General features: G+C 42.5%; 1 protein-coding gene across 2 annotated transcripts in view; it reads left to right on the forward strand.

Moving 5' to 3' along the window:
• The first annotated feature begins 994 nt into the window (after positions 1-994).
• Positions 995-18,828, forward strand: part of LOC118221866 (VPS10 domain-containing receptor SorCS1) — a 140,405-nt gene continuing 122,571 nt past the window's right edge. For both annotated transcript variants that reach the window (XR_004764192.1, XM_035407282.1), the window contains exon 1: positions 995-2,560. Coding sequence is in view for 1 of the 2 variants with exons in the window: in XM_035407282.1 (XP_035263173.1) it covers positions 1,742-2,560 (819 nt within the window). In the remaining variant the exon portion in view is untranslated. The remainder of the gene's footprint in view (positions 2,561-18,828) is intronic.

An 18,828-nucleotide genomic window follows, 5' to 3' on the forward strand; every position in this document is an offset into this window, starting at 1 on the left:
ACAAAACTCAACCTGATAAAAGTTTAAACTATAGTCAAAACCACCTTCGTGAGTTTGGTCAGTCTGCCTTCACTGTTCAGGAACTATCAAACTGGCACATTACCCAACGAGCACTGGGGTTTCGTTTCCAAATGACAACAACAATAAATAATAGTATTAATAATAATAATAATAATATACCGGTCCCTTTTAAATGATTCTGGGTTGCTCATAATGAGAAAAGCAGATTCAGAAGTGCTACTGAAAGGGCGGACACAAAGCAAGTGGACCGTGCACACTGGCGTTAGCCTGCCCTTAGCATTAGCACGGTCCTTAGTGGGCATCCCCCTGGTGGCACTTAAAGCAAACTGGGTTCTGCTCAGTGGTTTTTCCATTTCATCTCCAGTGTCTGTATCGGCGCGAGTGTGCCGCCTCTAATGACGGACCCCTGCTATACCCACTCCAGACAGCATATAGCCCAGTGCGTGCCGCTGAGGAGCTTCCACATTGGCCGTGTGTCCCAGTTGACTAAGACCTACTGTGTCTGTGCAGTATGATCACATGCACAGCATTGAGAATAACTGAATTAAGATATTTATAAAAAAAATAACGCTATACTCATGGAATAATTATTTTTTATATATATCAAGGGACATTTTTGTTTGCATTTGATCATAGATTTCCAGTCCATTTATAGTTATCTCTTTGCTTTTGGTAAGATGAAGATGATAATAATACTACTACTAATAATACTAATAATAATATCACTAAGTAAATATTACATTCATAACAAAAACAAGTGCAAGACAACATAAGATTAAAATTAAGTGTATGAAGTTAAGCAGCGGTTCACAATAGTTTTTTGGATGGTTTTAGCGAGGAAAAATATATTTAGATTCACACCACAGATACGTACCCGTTTGAATTCTGATTACAACCTGTCATTCCACTCTGCTACTCCACACACACGATCCTGTCAATAAATTTCAAGCGGTGAATCGGTCTCTTATAGGTACATAGTTGCCAAATGACAGAGTCAGACTGCATTTTATTCACGCAGCTTTGTTAACAACGGCGTAAAGAGAATGGGGGATGATTAACAAATACAGTTTACGTGTTAATCTTCGGGACCTATGAATAGCTTACATATTTGCCGATATTCATGTTCTCTCCGACTTGGAGGAAAAAAATAGCGAGACTTACGGCCAAAACCCCTTTTTCGTTTTTTGCCAATCGAGTGTTTATTTTAACCTTGTACATGTGTATTAATAATTCCGTTTTCCAACCGTAGCACTTAAACATGACACAACGAACAGTCTGAATATGTATGTTTCTAACTGAAAGTTTAATATGAATACTCGATGCGAAAACAGAATCGGGGTTCCTCATTAGGCTACTTGTATGTACGGCGTAGATAATTTAATCTGAAATCTTGCAATCTAGAACATAGCAATTGTAAAATAGATGTGCGACGCGTAAATGGATGTGAGCTCATTATATTGAAAAGATTAATGCGGCGTGAAAAAAAAAAGCAAGGAGCAAGAAATTTCCCCTATCTTTCCTCTACATTCAGCTGAGCTCCTCCCCCGCGCGGGGCTTCGTTTGATCAAATCCTTCAACTTGAACCGCTTCACCGAAAATCACTTTTTACAACACGGCAACTGTAAACCAGGCAACTTGCGAGGAGTTTTGCGGCCGCACATCAATAACGAACAGAGGAAGACACATAGAGGGAAAGCGCACGGCTAGAGAGTATCGTTTCATGGTATCCGCGATGGAGAGGAGGGTCAGATTTTTTCCGATCTTGCGTATTCCACTTTGGCTCTGGTTTTGGGTCTTTACTTCTTTCTTTACGATTGCCAAAACAGATATAACTTGCAGATCATGTCAACCCCTGGCCAAATTGCGTCCGCGGGAATTATCGGGGCTTCTGGAGATGGACAGACAAACATTTGCAACAGGATCTGAAGGGGAAGTTATTAGCCATGGAGACGGTGCAGTGGGTTATGGTCCCGAAAGTGCGGAAACTCGGAGGCTTGATTGTGCAGAAGAGCCTCCCGACTGTGTTTTGGGCAAAGTGAAAAATATACGTTTGGAACGGGAACGGAATACTGGCCAGCTGCGTTTCAAGAAATCGTTCGACAAGCGGCCGGAGCGTGGCGGAAGCGACGGCACCAAAAGCGGTGACAAAGTTTTCAACCTCAGAATTAACGACAAGAAACACGACAGCGGCTGGAATACCGTCACATTTTTTACTTCTGCCAAGCGCAACGAAAAGTCCGCTGGTTACAACCACCGGATTCGAAGGAGCAGTCGGGGACCCGGAGAAAAAAATGAACGCGTGAAATCGTCCAGTTCATCCGAAAATAAAGGTTCGCTGCCACTGAGTCACCAGCACGAGCGCAGCGCATCGCTCCCTGGGCGCAGGTTCACTCGGTCAGAATTAAGATGGAACAGCGAAGACAGAAGGATGGCCAGTTCACGGCAGGACGATTTGAAACTTACCAGTTCCACCTTCGCCTTGGCCGGGGATTCTGCTCACAACCAAGCGATGGTGCACTGGTCTGGGCAAAATAGCAGCGTAAGTCAAACGTATCAATTAATGCATAAACATTGATTTGTGAGCGGAAAGTACGGAAAGTGAAATGTCACGCACACAGCACAACCACGTCTATCTGAAAACAAATCAGAGCGATTGCCCTTAATACAATCAAAATGTTATGTTGAATTTGTGCTCGTGTATGTGTGGGCTATCTGGCGTGCATACTTAATATTTACATTCATATTCGGTACAGCCTACAATGGGCACTATTGAGCGCATAAAGACAAAACATAAGTAGCGGCTGATAATTAGTAGCGGCGTGCTCATTTAAAATTATCGCCAATTTCAATGTATTTCACAAACTAATTAGCGCACTCGAGTGAATTTTACTGATTAGCAACGGCGCAACAGTTTTATGCCAAAAATACTTCGTTTGATGGTTTTCCCCCGTCCTCGCGCAATATAGGCTACACGTTTGTCTCACTGTCGTGTCTAAACAAAAAGCCGAGTGTTTGGTGAATCATATCTATAATAAGCCTCTCCCTTCATTAGACAATTCTTTCAAACGACACGTTTGAATGCAGGCTCACACGTCATCCAAGAACGTGTTGAAGTAGAAACCAGACCTAGATTTAAAAATGTTGATGCTGCGCTCCACAACAGATCAGCGTCGGGATATTGTATTTTTAACTTAGGCGTGAAGATTGAAACAGATTTCACACTTTAAAGTAAGCACAATCTGGCGAGTCTGACAGGGCTTTGTCTCGTAATGGAGATAATGGATATTTCTGACAGCGTTCCGCGCTTTCAGTGACTACGCTCACGCTGGATAGAGGAAGCTGCATTCTATAACACCGCTGACTTAATACAATGCAGAACATGAAAGCAGCCCCACCCCCCCCCCCCCCACCCCAAAAAAATAATGATAATAATAATGAAAACAAAAACACGCAAATGAAAACTCCCCCAGAACCGAATTTGGACCTCCTACTGCTTGCTTTTTTACGCACACCCTTGTTAAAGTTCCATATTAAACATGTCGAGTAGTTGTAATATACTGTAGTGCAAACTACATCGTGTATCCAAATAGCATACTTGACTCGTATGACCATAAATGGCAGTAATGCGGTTATTTATGTGGACGATCAGTATGTTCAGAAGTACATATCTGTCCCCCTATTCTAGCTCATCATAACAGGTGTACAGATTTACCACTTTTTGTTGGAGCACAACTTTGGCACGAAACACAAGTTCTCAAATACATTTAGCATCCTTTAATTAGTAACATGTCAACATGAATCTGTCACGTAACACCCCCCCCCCCCCCGTTCTCACCCTACTTAGTCTCTCAGTCCTGACTAAAATTATGCCAAGTGTCTCTATAGGCATTCTGCTGTCTAAAATTGAGCATTTTCCCCACATAGGAAAAGGTGTTCTCACACTGGGTACCTGCAAGAAGAGAAGGTCAAATGTGCTGCACTTGTATCAGTAATATGAAATCTAGGATAGTCCCATTTAAATTGCCTGGCTCTCAAATCCCAGAGTACAGATCTATATTCAGCTCTGCTATGTGTGGAGCGATTCTGACAGCAGTGTGAAACTGTAAATTGTATAACTACCATAGGATGCTATGAATAGTTGCTTGTGCTGTGAAACGGTTAATTTTTTTCTCTCCCATCTTCATCTCATCTTTTGTGACGCAGGTATGAAACTTCGCAAATGACTGAATATAGCCCATGCATGAATTATGCAGAGTTTGTGCAAAATAGACAACGTTTTTGAATCTTGCTACCTGCGCTGCGCAATCAAAATTAAATAATTGATGTTATGTCTAATGTGCCCATAATGTAATGGCCCTTTCTGGATTGCCTGCGATGGGTTTGTGTCTTTTTTGCCCTGGTGTCTTCGTTAGAAGTTGAGGGTGGATATATCACAGACACTACGTCTAAAAAAAAAAACATGGTTTCCTTTTGTAGAGAATCTCAAGCCGGATCTTAAACAGCCATTTCAGCTTGTTGCGTACCACCGTATGAGGAGACATGAAATGTTTTTGTTTGGATGTGAGACTCTCCAGCCGCCATTCTCGCTGTATTATTTATGGCGCTAACTCGTTAGCGAGTGCAGGCCGCCCCAAACTGACTGGACTTGAACACTTCTGTGTGGTTCAGCGGTTGGACATACCTCTTGGGAAACTGCCTTCCCTCTTAAGAGCCAGTGGAGGCTGTATGACATGATGGCACACAGTTTTCTTGGCCTAAGCTAATGTTGTACATATGCACAAACATATGCATAAATGTTTTCCCTGTGTCAAAATACTGACCGTACTTTTGTGTTTTTTTTGGTAAAATGTACAACCTTAAGCTGCATTAATATATTATACAATATTTGTAATTATTGCAGTGTTTATAAAGTGGTGTATTAGACACAAAGACACAACACAACTTTTAAAATTGATTATTTTATTTATCTCATGCACATAATAATACCCATATGATTAAGCCTATTTTATGCTGTTGAGATTTGCTTTCTTAAGTTCTGCAAACAACAAGGTTCATACACTGGCCACTGCAGGAAGACTGTTCTGAGGTCATTTGGAGACCATGTTTATTGGGTGATCGAAATGGGTTTTACATTTTAGGCCAATCAGCGTTGAGACCATGTAGTGGGCTGCCAATTAGAAGTTAACTTGAAGTGAACATTAATACAGTGCACTGTTCAGAATTTCACATCAAACAGACATTTTATTATTTCCCTGTTTATGAATTCCCTGAAAAAGAAGGTATAAATATTTATCTTGTGGCTGAAGGCACTGTGCAGATGCCTCTGAAAGTGATTGCACTGAGTTTCCTAAGCTCACAGACCCAGTGTACTATGGCAGTGAATAAGATAAGCTAGCCAGCTCTTTATATTGCTTCTGAGTCCAGTGAAAGCATTGGAAAGTTCATAGTGCTAGTGTGTTTACTGTGGTTACTTATCTCACTTCACACTACACAAATCTTCATATAAAAAACACAAAAGTCTGTATTAAAAAAAAAAAATCAACTCCGTGCAAGGTTATATAGAACAAGTACATTTTTAACATGCAGAAGAGACTTTTATTCTGAAATTAAATTTGGCCCCACAGCTTGAGGCTGCAGTTGTATCAGAGGTGTGGCAACACTGGCAGGAAGTTCAGAACCGAACTGTAGCTCAAATGCAATACATTGGATTCAGACATCTCATTTGCATGTCCTAAAATGAGTAATATGCACATAATTGAGCAGCTGTACGATGCAGTAGTTAGGGAACTTTGCTTGTAATTTGGGTTTTTTGATCAAATATAATCTAATATAATATAAGGATACACAATACTAAAATATAGGTATGATGATAACTCTTTGAGATACCCACACCATTGATGAGGAAAATGTTTTGCTATGCTGCTGTAACAAAGTTTGTTCTTATTGATATGCAGCAATGCAATGAATTTTTCATTTGAAAATGCAGAATTATATTGGCATCATAAAATATGAATACAGGTTCTCATTTTTGCTACTGATTTTCAAGAGGAAAGTAAGCCTGTCATCCTTGAATAAATTCACATAAAACCATGCTCACAAATTACATATACTTTAAAAATAACCAAAAACCCTCTCCTAGAGCCTTCTCAAATGCACTCTTTTGTTCTTAAACGAATAAAAGAAATGAGATTAAGGATAAAGAACACTTGTGACACCACAAATATTTGAACTCCCATCGCTATTTTTAAACAGAATATTTACAGAGCAGTACTCACATGCGTTTTCAGATTTAAATAAGACGTATTTTTCCTGAGTGTGGATGTGTTTGGTTTAAACAGTGCAGAAACAATACCAAAAGAAAGCCAATCCTTTGACCTTTAAAATGATATGTTTGAAACAGCAGCTAGGCTGTTTGGCCGCTGTCCATGGTGCTAAACCAAGCACAGTATTTAAGAATGGTTTCGGTATAATTTAAACAGTTATGTTGCATGTTATCACAACAAATTCATACCATACATGCATGATAGGTAATTTAATACATTCATAATACACAGAAAGCAGGTTTTGGAATCGGGAATAGTAATAGTAATTTTAACATGGTATTGCCACTCTTAATATTTGGGCCATTATACGGACTATTGCCTATTTCATATTCAATAGGTATTTTTTATGCATACTTTATACATCAAAAATGTGTTCCATTTCTGTAAGGGTATTTAATTCATATAGTCAAAAAAGAATTGCTATTAAAATCCAGTCTGAAGGGTCGTTTATGCATTGAGGGTTGTTTGCTGCAGATGAAGTTAAGTTAAATATGCTTACCCTTGGTGGTGGCGAGAATGGGGAGGGTAAGTTGATCCTTCAGGCATCAATTACAAAGACGTAGAATGGACTTTGTTCATGAAATCAAGCAATGAATTTTAAGGAAGCGTTAAACTTTTATTATCCGATAAAAGCAAGGCCGTATCTGGAACACCTTGATCGCTTTGGGACACTGAGAGCAGTCTAATGGTTTCGTAATGGTTCAGATCACCTAATCATTAAGTTATTTTGGTAATGGGAAGGTTTGTTGATTGATTGGCTATTTCACACTGAGATAGATTTTTTTTGTTTGGCTAACCATTCCATTGTCCATGTGGATGCTGCGTACAGCTAGCATGCACAGCTATTTGAGATGTTTTTAGACACTTTTAGGTGGAACGATAGGGGAGTCCTATACTGATTAACTACGTTTGTGTCCTGGTTTGTTGCTATACACAGTGAGCTACATAATGTTTGGAACAAAATAATATTTTATCTTGATTTGGATCTATACTGCGCAATTGAAGATATGTAATCAAACAATTCAGTGGTTAAAGTGCATATTTTAAGCTTTTATTAAATGGTATTTTTATACATTTTGGTTTCACCATGTAGGAAATACAGCACTTTTTATACATACCCCCCCCCCCCGCCCCATCCCCCCCCCCACCATCACGGCAGACAAGTGGCTTCACAGGTGTTTGTGTTTAATCAGGTGTGTTCAGTTGTTTCCTTAATGCAGAGAGAGCTTTCTGTGTCTAGTCTTATTTGTAGGCTTTTGATAGCCTTTGGAGCCCGTTATTGACACTTGTTGTACCAATGAAAGTCAAGGAAGCCATTATGAGACTGAGAAATAAGAAAAAAAAACTGCCAGGGACATAGGCCAAATCATAGGCTTACCATATTCGGCTGTTTGGAACATCATTAAGAAGAAAGAGAGCACTGGTGAGCTCAGTAATCGCAAAGGGCCTGGTAGGCCAAGGAAGATTTCTGCAGCTGATGACAGAAGAATTCTCACCATAATGAGGAAAACCACAAACAAATGTCTGACGGATCAGAAACACACTTCAGGAGGCAGGCGTGGATGTGTCAGTGACTACTGTCTGCAGAAGACTTCACAAACAGAACTGCAGAGGCTAGCTGCACTGCAAGATGCATACCACTAGTTAGCCACAAAAACAGTATGGCCAGGTTACAGTCTGCTAAGAAGAACCTTAAAGAGTCTGGAGAGTTCTGGAAAAAGGTCTTGTAGGCAGATGAGACCAGGATTCACTTGTCACAGAGTGATGGCAAAACAAAATGCAAAGGCCAAAAGGAAATTTCCTAGAACCAAAGTACCCCCCCCCCCCCCATCTGCTACAGATACTGGCTCACTTGTCTTCATTGATGATGTAACTGTTGATGGCAGCAGGAGAATTCATTCTCAAGTATATAGAGGCATCTTATCTCTACTCAGGTTAAAATAAATTCCTCCAAACAAATTGGACAGCACTTTATCCTACAGCAAGACATGCTACAAAAGAAACAAAGGAGTTTTTCAAAGTTCTTTACTGGGCAAGTCATTCACCTGTTCTGAATCCAATTCAACATGTGTTTTATATGCTGAATAGAAAGTGCACTTTAACCACATGTGAACTGTTTGATTTCAAATCAAAATTTTGTTGAGTTCAGGGCCAAAAAGAAGAAAAGTATGTCCCCCCTTGTGCCCACTGCACATATACATGCAGGCTCATGTCATCCCTGCTTGTCTAGGCCCTCTGTCTGTTCAGGTCATCATCCTGAATGCACACCGATCACCGGCTCCTCCAGAGCTTACTGGATACTGTGCTGATTGAACCCTTTCCCGTCCTGGGCTGTGCTACAGCTGCATTTAAGAGGCTCCACATGGGGCTTCTGGCTTGTGGTGGCACTGCGAGTTTGAGATTGGATCCGAGCTGTACAGTACTGCAGTTTACACCAGTACCTCAACCACCAAATATTCTCCACAGAAGCCAATGATTCTTTGAGCCTATCAAACCGCTGAATTACTAACTATCCATTTTATTCTTTATTGCGATAAATAAAATAAAAAAGTTTCTTTCTGCTATTCAAGTATATCGCAGTATATATATGAATAAGTATTCATCCTTGAGGGTCTACTTGATGTTATTTGGGTCCAGTCACTGTCTATATTATTAGGACTAGCATGCTTTGAGTAAGGAATAGTTCTTCTGATAGAAAAATTGATGTTTTACAAGTGAAAGGATTTGGTGACTGTTTTGCGTTAGCATACTCTTTTCTAGAAGTTTTGCTGTGATACGTGTTGGAGAGATCCAAACTGGGTCAGCTGGTTTGCTCCTGGCTCTTTGTGAATGGAGACCACATTTGTGCTTTTCCAGATAGTTGGAAGCTTTCCCTCTGTGAATAACTGATTAAAGACGCGAGTAATGGAGGTAGAGCTAGATCTTTAAGCATATTCTTTTAGAAGACAAAAATAAATGCCATTCGGACCAGGAATTTTCTTCAGTTTTTGATTTGTTTTAGTTGGGACTTCACCTCTCAGATAAAAGCAAAGCTCATTCTTGTCGGTGGATGTTGGAAGAGGAAGAATGCCCCGTGAGGGGCTTTTATACCAAGCCCCTGCAAACATGTTATTTTATTCCCTGGCCACGTCCGCCTCTGCTACCTGAACCCGTCCGCCTCCTCCCCAGCTGTGTGTTGACAAAGTCCCAGCGTTCTCCTGGATTGCCATTCTTCAGCTGTTGAATGTGTCTTGTGTGTGGTGTGAATCCTTTACAAGCTTTTGTGCTTGATTCCTGTGTGTCCTCCTCTTCTTCTCAGTTTTTTTCTGTGCTTGTGAAACTGTGTCTGTCTTGAATTATTGATTTGATTTTTTTTCCCTGTTATCTGTTGCTTGTCTGTTATTTTTACCCACATCCTCCTTTTTTGGCGTGCGTGTGTCCAACATGGTGGTAGTCGCAGTGTTGAAGGCTTCAGCTTTGTTTTCCACCCCCTCAGCTGTGCATACGCAAGACCAGCCTGTCATGTCCGTGCAGAGTCCCAGTGCCTCTCTGGTAGTGGGGTTCACCATCCTTGCATGCACAGACTTTGTGTTAGCGTGACAGCGCCTCAAGTTAGTCCACATAGTCTCTAATGAGTCATCCTCCAGTTCTGTTAGTCTGTTGGCATGACTGGTCTCTGACTGTTGCATTATGAACCCCCCACTCTTTCTCCCTGAAAGGTCTGTCCCTCCTAAACATATAATGACTGTCAACGTGGACCAGTTCATTTGGTGTCCATTTGGTTCCCATGTTTCTGTGCCACAGAATATTAATATTGCTCTGTTTGAGTTCCTCTTTTATGGGTAATGGAGGTCTGGCTGTTCACAGGAAGGCATAGCTTGTTTTTCTGCACTGCCATTTGGATTTTGATTTGATTGATTGAGTTTAGGAGTTTGACGAATCTATATGGTTTGATTTCAGTACCATATTTTCAGTTGACCATATTGGCCAGGAGTTTTATGTTGCAAATGTCTTCTGGAGATAAATCTGTGAGTCTGCAGATGTTTTGGAAAGTTTTGGGCTTAATGTCCCTCGACTGCTTCATGCTGTACATCAGGCTTATAAATGCTTGTAAAAATTAAAAAGGAGTGCACTTTGTTGAAAAAGAGAGTAATTACTTAAAAAGAATGGTAAAAAATGTTTAAAAAAAAAAAAAAATCTATAAATAACCAGCCTTCCTGGGTTACATGGTTGCTTAGATCTGACGAGACGGAATGTTCTTCCCTAGTACAGTTTCAAAGGATAATTGTGCATTCACTGAAAAGGCTCAGAAATGAAGCTGGGAAGCGAAAAATGTCTTCATACTGATACCATTAAACAGAGGAACTTGCCAGGGTGCTGGTTTTAAAATCAAGACATTTGATGGATTGTCAGGAACAAACGATGCAGGGAATGGTGCAGTCAGCCATCTTGTCAGCCTGTAACATGGCGTGCATTCAAATGCTCTTTTAAGGTAGACCATATTCATTTCTTTCTGAAAAAATAAAATCTAGTCATAATAATAATAACAACAACAACAATAACAGTGCCAATAACAATAATAATCTTGCACAGGTGCTATTATGAAGTTAGGGAAGCTGTGCACGCATCTATTAGGAAATGTCATAACAGAATGATGCATTTTCCCTTGACCCACAGGGAAGTTGCCTTCTTTAGTCATCTTTACAGGCAGTGGTGCTGACTATGAGATTGTTTGTTTCCAGGACTAATTTGCTCCACAGCAGGAGACGACGATATGATACAGCGGGTCCTTCTTCTGTGACTTAAATTTTGTGTTGATATCGCTTTAGCGCTCAGCCGCTGATGACAGGAACTCCGGCACCGCAGGAGCCACCTTTCCCAGTTCCGCAATTTGGCGATCTTTTAATCGACAAATAAAGGCACCCTGAGAGTCATCTTGGAGTTCATCCATATCAGTCCATCCATATCGGCGTGGCTTTGGACAGCGCATAAGAACGTGTATTATATTCTCACCAGAATACTTATTGTATCTTCCGAGTCTCACGACATAAGTGGCAAGATCCTTTCCAGTTTTTTCTTTGATTTTTTAAAATCATACTTGGTATGCAGGATTTCCATACCTGCGGTCTGGAGGTATGAGGAAGTGAGGGCTCTTCTGTGGAAATGCCTGGGTGTTTTATTATCAAACACAGCAGTCTCATGCTGGGTAACAACATTGTATTAAACATGCCAAAGCAACAGGAACAAAGGTTAAGTGTTGAGGAGTGTTTTTTGGCTGCTGCTGCAAGATTATGAGTGCTTCTGTAGTTACCTTATGGCCCTTGACTGTCTGGTACACCAGCACTGGGACTTTGAATTTACTGCAGGAGCTAGTGAATCAGCACAAAAAGAGATGAAACATGGGCGTACTCTGTGAGGTTGAAGACCGGCTGAGCAGAATGAGTTGGTGGTGTTTGGCGGCACAGGAAACGCTGTTCAAATGGGAGATCTGAGCGATTTTAGTGCAAAGGGTCTCAAAGAACCCTCTCACTGATCACTGTGGGGCCACACTTGAGAGAGCGTGAGATGGGTACAACATTGCATTAAGCATGCCAAAGCTACAGGCGTGTTTAAAATGCAAGCAGGTACCTGGGTCCTGTAAAATCGGGCTGGACTTCTGTAATCCCGTTTTACAGGACCCAGGCACCTCCGTGCATTTTCTCCTGCGGACACTTAAGCTTTTGAGGAAGTAGCAATTTACCCTGCAGCTGCACAGGAAGAGGAAGATCCCTCTGTCTTTGGATCAAAAAAATGAGCCTGAAGCTTTAAAGCCCTTTTCTCTTCATCCCTTCCTCCTGACTTTCAGAGAAATGTGGCTCCTCCCACTTTACCTTGCGCATGGTGTGGGTGAAGTGGATTGTGTGGTTATGTGTTCACTACCCCTAATGGATTAGGTTATTGCTTCTTTGGTGAGAGCGCAGATATCTCTATTAGTGTCTTAATAAATAATAAATAAAGTGTCTTAATGTGCATGCATGGTCACATTAATTGTTTGGGCCACAAGGGGTGCTGGGCCTGCCTTGGTGCTTTCTCTGTCACACCTGTGAGAGGTTTTCTCAGAGCTGCAGCAGGTGTCCCTAATGCAGGTATCAGGTGCACATGACTGGGCCTGCGGTTGAGTGACAGCTGTCCTTTCTACGGGCCAGAGATCCGGGGCCAGCCCTCCTGTTCAAGTCTCCTTGAGTCCTGGCCTTCGTTCAGTGAGACGCCAGAGAGGCTGGATGCGTGTGTCGCAGGGATTTTTTCAGAGAGGCCCGCACTGCTGGGGAGGGAGAATGTCTTCACAGGGAGCCTGTTTGGCCCCGTGTTGCCATTGTCAACTTTAATCAACAAATGCGTTTCTGAGTCGCTGGGATGCGGTCCACGAGAGCGGGGGAGCGAGGGTGCCAGGAGCTGTGGCGAACAGGCTGCGGCGTGCGTGGGCGGGACGGTGGGGCACGGTCTGCATCTGGCGTGCCCGCTCGGTCACCGGCAGACGCCCGTCGTGTTCTCTCCGGCCCGTGGGCCGTTCTCTCAGGGTGTAATAACCGGCCTGTTTCTGCACAGGCGCTTCCTGGCTCACGCCCCCCTGTGTACGGAAGTCTCGCCGCCAGCGTGTTCCTGGGTGCACGAACGGGCTTCGCCGTGCGACCTGCAAGCCTTTTTTCCTTCACAGCGATGGCTTATCAGCAAGTAGACTCCAGTCCCAGTTTACACAGTGTCGGGAACACTGGCCTGGGAACATTGGGTCCCACCTTCTGTCCCTCTGGCTGCTGGTGTGCTTCGGGGCCAGGGGTGTGTTCATGAGTGACGGGCATCAGACCTTTGTGGCATAGCGTCTAGCTGTGTAGCTTTGTGCTGTTTTGGGGCTGTTCCTCCAGTTGGCACGGTACCCAATTTGTTTATATCCTGGTCTGCTCTCTTAGGGCAGCCGTACTGCTCCCATTTGGGAAAAATTGTCCTCCATTTGGCACTAAGCGTTGTGTGTCTCCAAGCCTAGACCCTATCGGGAGAGTTAATAACAAGCTCAAATTTTAACTGTAAGCTTCCTGAAATCCCTCTGTGCTTCTGTTGCCTGCAGTTTGTCAACAGGGAAAGGAGCTCCAGAGGGGATCCAGAGGGGAGGTGGGTGGCTTGGTGATACCTTGGAGATAGCGGGAGGCTTTATTGCCTAAGCGTAAATAGATGGTGTAGAGAAAGCAGACTAGTAGACTGCGTGATTGGGGACTTATGAATGGGGAGCTATGAATGTTCGGCTACCTTAGTCGCTAAGAGCAGAAATATCCTCAGCGTCCACACGCAGCGAGGCGGGGTGGAACAGTAGTACGAACGCCATTTCGGGTCAGCCCATTTCGTGATCCGTTCTCAGAACCTCAACCTTGAATTCAAGTGGCGGCTGAATGCCCCTGGGGGCCAGCCGGGGCGCCCCGTCAGATCCGTGATTTACACGGAGATTGCACCCGAATGCCTGTCAGACGCCTTTCAATTTCGGCCGGGTTCCTGGGGTGTCGCGGAGTGGATGAGGGGGCTGCTGGTACGCGCGATATGGGGGGGGGGGGGGGGGGGGGGGGGGCGGGGGGGAGGTTGGAGGTGGGGGGGCGTCCGCTCCCAATCCCCAGCCGGTGAGATGAGAGTGGGAGAGCGGAGTGTATACGCATTAGCAGCTTCCTTGGGGCTCCCTGTCGCTTTGCAATTCAGATGGACAGCGGCGATTGTCGGCGCTGTTGAGAGACGGCATGGGGTCCCCGGCAGAAAAGGCCCCATCTAAACACTGATCAGGTGCAGAGCCGCACGGCCCATTTTCTGAGCTACAAATTGAATCCGGAGCAATTTGTAACTTTTAGAAATATGTCTGAAAGTGCGTGTGGGGGTGGGGTGGGGTGTCATTTTCAATAGGAAAATGCACTTATTGGGGGGGAAGTGATGAGATTCTGCTGCAGTTAATTGAGTAGGTCAGAGATCGCAATGAGACGGACGGGTCTTGGTGGGCGGGGTTTGGGGGGATGCATGGGAGGGGAAATCAGTGCAACTCGATTGGCTTCAAAAGCAGAATCTATTAATACACATGGTATGAATGAGCATGTATATTCAGATCAGATAAGACGAGATGTACTTTATTGAAACGCGTGTGGTAGTTTGTCCTCTGCATTTAACCCATCCCAGTTACTCAGGAGCAGTGGGCAGCCACAGTGCAGCGCCCGGGGACCAGCTCCAGCCCTGAGGCCAGTGCCTTGGTCAAGGGCAATGGCAGGAGTATAACAAAGCGTGACATAACATAATGACAAGAACAGGCCATTCAGCCCAACAGTACTCACCATTTTCCTGTCTGAATTGTTATTGTGTAAAAGTATATCTTACCTGACATGCATGTCTTTTGGTTAGTATTGCTAATTATTTCTAATACATTTATAAATAATTTAAAATATTATAATAATTTAAATGATAGATTAGGGCGTGTGGTGAAGGTGCAATGATGGTCTCCCACTTGGGTCCCTGATACAACATCCAAAATACAAAACTTGGTCAAAAATAAATGTACGATATCTTGCTGTTTCACTCGTTCATTCACAGGATACACTGTAAAAGTACAAAATGAATGACCAACGCAGATCGTTATCATTTCCTTTCTCTTTGTGTTTTCTTCGCTGCTCTACATGCTGCTGATCTATAAAAGTAAACGGGGAAAAGCTCTGATGTGTATGACGGGCGGTTGTGGTGTTGGATTCCACGATGAATGATGTGTGGAGTGTGTGAGCGGAGCCCTGTGTGTGTGAGAGTACTGATGAAGGCAATCGGGCAGGTATACGGTGTTTATCAAGTTCTATTTATTTAAAAAAATGTTTCTAAATCAGGTAATTCCCGGCGATCTCACTGTAATTTCTGAGAGCAGGAGGCTGTTTAAGAGATGATGCACTGCAGGGCATGTGTGTGACTGGCCCGGAAAAAAACGGGAGGAAAAATCAATCTTCCGTGTGTAATTGACATTTCCTCATTCCCTCAAGATGTTATTAAACACAAAGCATTCCCTTACTGTTGTTGCTTAAACTCGCAGTACCCTTGCTGAAACAGTCTGACAGTACATAGGCATGAAATACATACACACACACGCACACACACACACACACACATGTGCACGTACACACACACACACACAATTATCTCGGTTGAACTTAATTGAACAGAGCAATTAAGTAAGAAATGGTGTGACTTGCTTTCTCTATACAACCTTTTTTTTTTCAATGTTCTGTTTGCATTGTGCACTGGTAGAATCCAAAGTAAACAGCGATTCCTTGGAAGAAAGGTCATTTTCTCTCTGTATGGCTGATAAAATTACACATGACTGAATATGCATTACTGTCCTTATTTTAATTTACATCGGACAATGATTATGTATAACTGTCCTTATTTTAATTCACAACCGGCTATCATATACATATATCATGAAGTTATTAACAGGCTGAGGTAATGCGCTATTAATATTGAATGAGGATTTATGAAAAAATCCCTGGAAAGCAACATCAAACAGACACTGGGGGGTGAAGGAGAGCACTTCGTGCAGTGGCATGGTATATCAAAGCCAGGTGCAAATTAATATGTTAAATTAATCATGTCCAAAAATATTTTTCCTTTGAATTTTAAGTGGTGTATGATAATGTGAGTGGCGAAAACAAACACGCATAAACTCCTTTGTTAGATGCCTCGTATCTGTTATGACTCCTTTTTTCCTCTACACATCCGTCATAATTTCCTTGCGGAGGAATGGCTTTCAATATTTGTATCCCCGCGGTTTGAGTGCTATTTTCTGGTAGTAACCGAATAGCATCAAATCGTAGTTTTCTTTTCTTTCTCTCTCTTTTTTTTTTTACTGAGTAAAACGGACGCTCCGTGTGTGTGTGTGTGTGTGTGTGTTCGGTAGAGACCAGACCACGCGCAGGACACGATTCTGAAAGACACATCAAAGACGGATATAGACATCTGGAGGTACCTGCCACAGCTGTCCGCCTCTAAACACGTTTACCTCGATCCACTTACCGTGAGTTAATTACTCTGACGGCCTCAGACGAGGCTTCGATCAGCCCGGTCCCAATGTCACCGCTTACCCAGTTACCTGCGCGCAATTTGTCTCCATTAAAACCCCAAAAAACCTATTATTTGAAATTACGCATCTTGGACTCATCTTCGTCTTTTTAAGAGACCAGCTGTCGCACCCCTGTTTATACCAAGGTTAAAATTGGAGTTGGATATTAGACGCTTCAAAGCTCCGCTGCCTAATTAGGGTTGTCCTTTTTTCAATTTCATCCATAACGTATTACCTCTGCGTCTAAATGTTATTGCATATTAAATGTTTCTGGAGTAATGATTGCATTAACTCTTGTTTTTTTTTCCACCTGCAATTTATATGTAAAGTAGTGTGGAAGTGCAGGTGGTGAAATGATGGATTGGACGGGTGTTTGACTACAACAGACTTAGCTCATTAGTATTTCAGGTGTTGCAATGGGTGCTAGGATCAGGTATAATTAATTCATCCACTCAACAGCAGGGTACTCCAGGGGCCCTACCAGGGACTAATAATGGAACCAGCTCAGTGAATCCCTCCTTTTCGTTGACTTGGAGCAAAAAGAAATCAGCCAAGACTAGATAAAACGTGTGCAGGCCATGCTCAATTGAATGCTGTCTCTGTGGATTACGTGCGGCATACTTCTTCCCACAACCGAGGAGCTCCGGATTGGAGAAATGGATGCACTTTTCAAAGAGCCAAAATGGTTCTCGACCACCTTGGAACTCCAGTCAATTTCAAATATGGGCAGTTGTCAGAACAGGTTCTTTTGGTGGTAAGGAAATAAAGCATGATATTTTAAGATTTTTGTTTTATTTTTTGAAATTCTAACTGAAACGAAAACAAAAAATTGCTTCTAGTGTTTTGTAAGGTTATAGATTCACAGCTGAGTCAACTTGAGTCAGAAAGGAATCCTTGGGGGGGGGAAAATACTAATAATAAACAGCAAATGGACTTAATTTATCTGGCACAACATAAGTAATTATTCAAAAAAAAGCTACTGTAGCAACAAATATCGAAATACTTATTTATATAATACATTTTCAACAAGCTTCTTACTTGTGCAGGCTGTCCCATTTGAAATAATCTTGATGCAACAGCAAGACTGATTGTTCCTGCAGTGTTATCTCTCAGTTGAGATTCCGATGCTGGATAGCATTTTGAATGCCATTTCTTAAAAAAAATAATAAAATACATATATATATATATATATTGTTTGTTTAAATGTAACTGGTTTCCTTCGGGGAAAGAAATCTCTGAACATGGGTCTTAGAATGTTCTTGATCATCAAAGTTGTCTTGGCCAATGAATAGCTGGCTTTGACAGTTCACAGATTGTATCTTTTGGGAGCGGTGTGCGGAATCTTATCAGGCAGATAAGGAAAAAGGAAAAATGAATGTAAAAAAAAAGCAAGCTGGGTTTTACAAGAATTTCCATGCAGTTGTCTTTAACAGCAAGACACCTGCTCTCTTCAGTAACCGTGTGCTTCATTGTGCCCAACTGGCCTGCTGGATCGTTGAGATCCATCTGGAATCATCGTAAGTTTTACGGAGGCGTGACTGTTCTCCCAGAGAGGTTTAGAATTTTGCTGTCTCTCGTCCTGCGTCTGTTCCTCGGCTGTTTCACAGAGACAGAAGAGTGTTCTCTTTGCGTGTTTGGGTCTGTATGCGTCACGTCCCCTCCCCTCGTTACCCCCTCTCCCGTTTTGGTTTTGACTGAATTGGGTTAGGCATGTGCACCACAGGAACCCAGAGAATCACCCAGAGGGACAACAGTACCCAAAAAACTACTTTGTGAGGTACACACGTCTTCTACAGAAAAATAAATAAGTAGATGGTAAGAAATGTCTTTTTTTTTTTTACCTGTCTGCGGATTAGTCTCCGTATTTGATGGGGCGAGATTTCAAAAAAAAAAAAAAAAAACATTTTTTATTCATGGTTCGCTGCCTCTATCGCTGAACCCATCTTATCCTCGTCTTGTAGGCTTCCATTTGAACGCTCTGACTGACAGCACCTTCAGCTTTTCATTTGCATGATCAAAAGCGGACGAGTTTGGTCATTCTGCAGGTTTCACGCGCAATGAGGACGTCGTTATTTCTGATATGCCAACCCATTAAAATGCGGCGTGAGCTGGAACAGTAGAGTCTAGTTTTGCTTTTTAGAGCTGTGGATTTTTTTGAGTTGGAGCCTTTTCAGCACTTCATGTGATAAAGACGTAACAACCTACCTGTGTTTGAGGTGAACTCACAGTGAACCAGGTCCCCGGTTTTAGAATTAAGTATCTTTTGTAGGTTTTTCAAAGGAGATGCAGACTGTCTGGCAGCTTTGGCTGGGGAGGGGGAGGGGAAGGGGGGGAGGTGGTCTGTACCACATAGTCATAAATACTGAATGCATACCATGTTTCTTGAAAAATATTTTGTTCATCCTGGAC

This window comes from Anguilla anguilla, chromosome 2 (assembly GCF_013347855.1).
Source record: "Anguilla anguilla isolate fAngAng1 chromosome 2, fAngAng1.pri, whole genome shotgun sequence".
In the NCBI taxonomy this organism is placed as follows: Eukaryota; Metazoa; Chordata; class Actinopteri; order Anguilliformes; family Anguillidae; genus Anguilla; species Anguilla anguilla.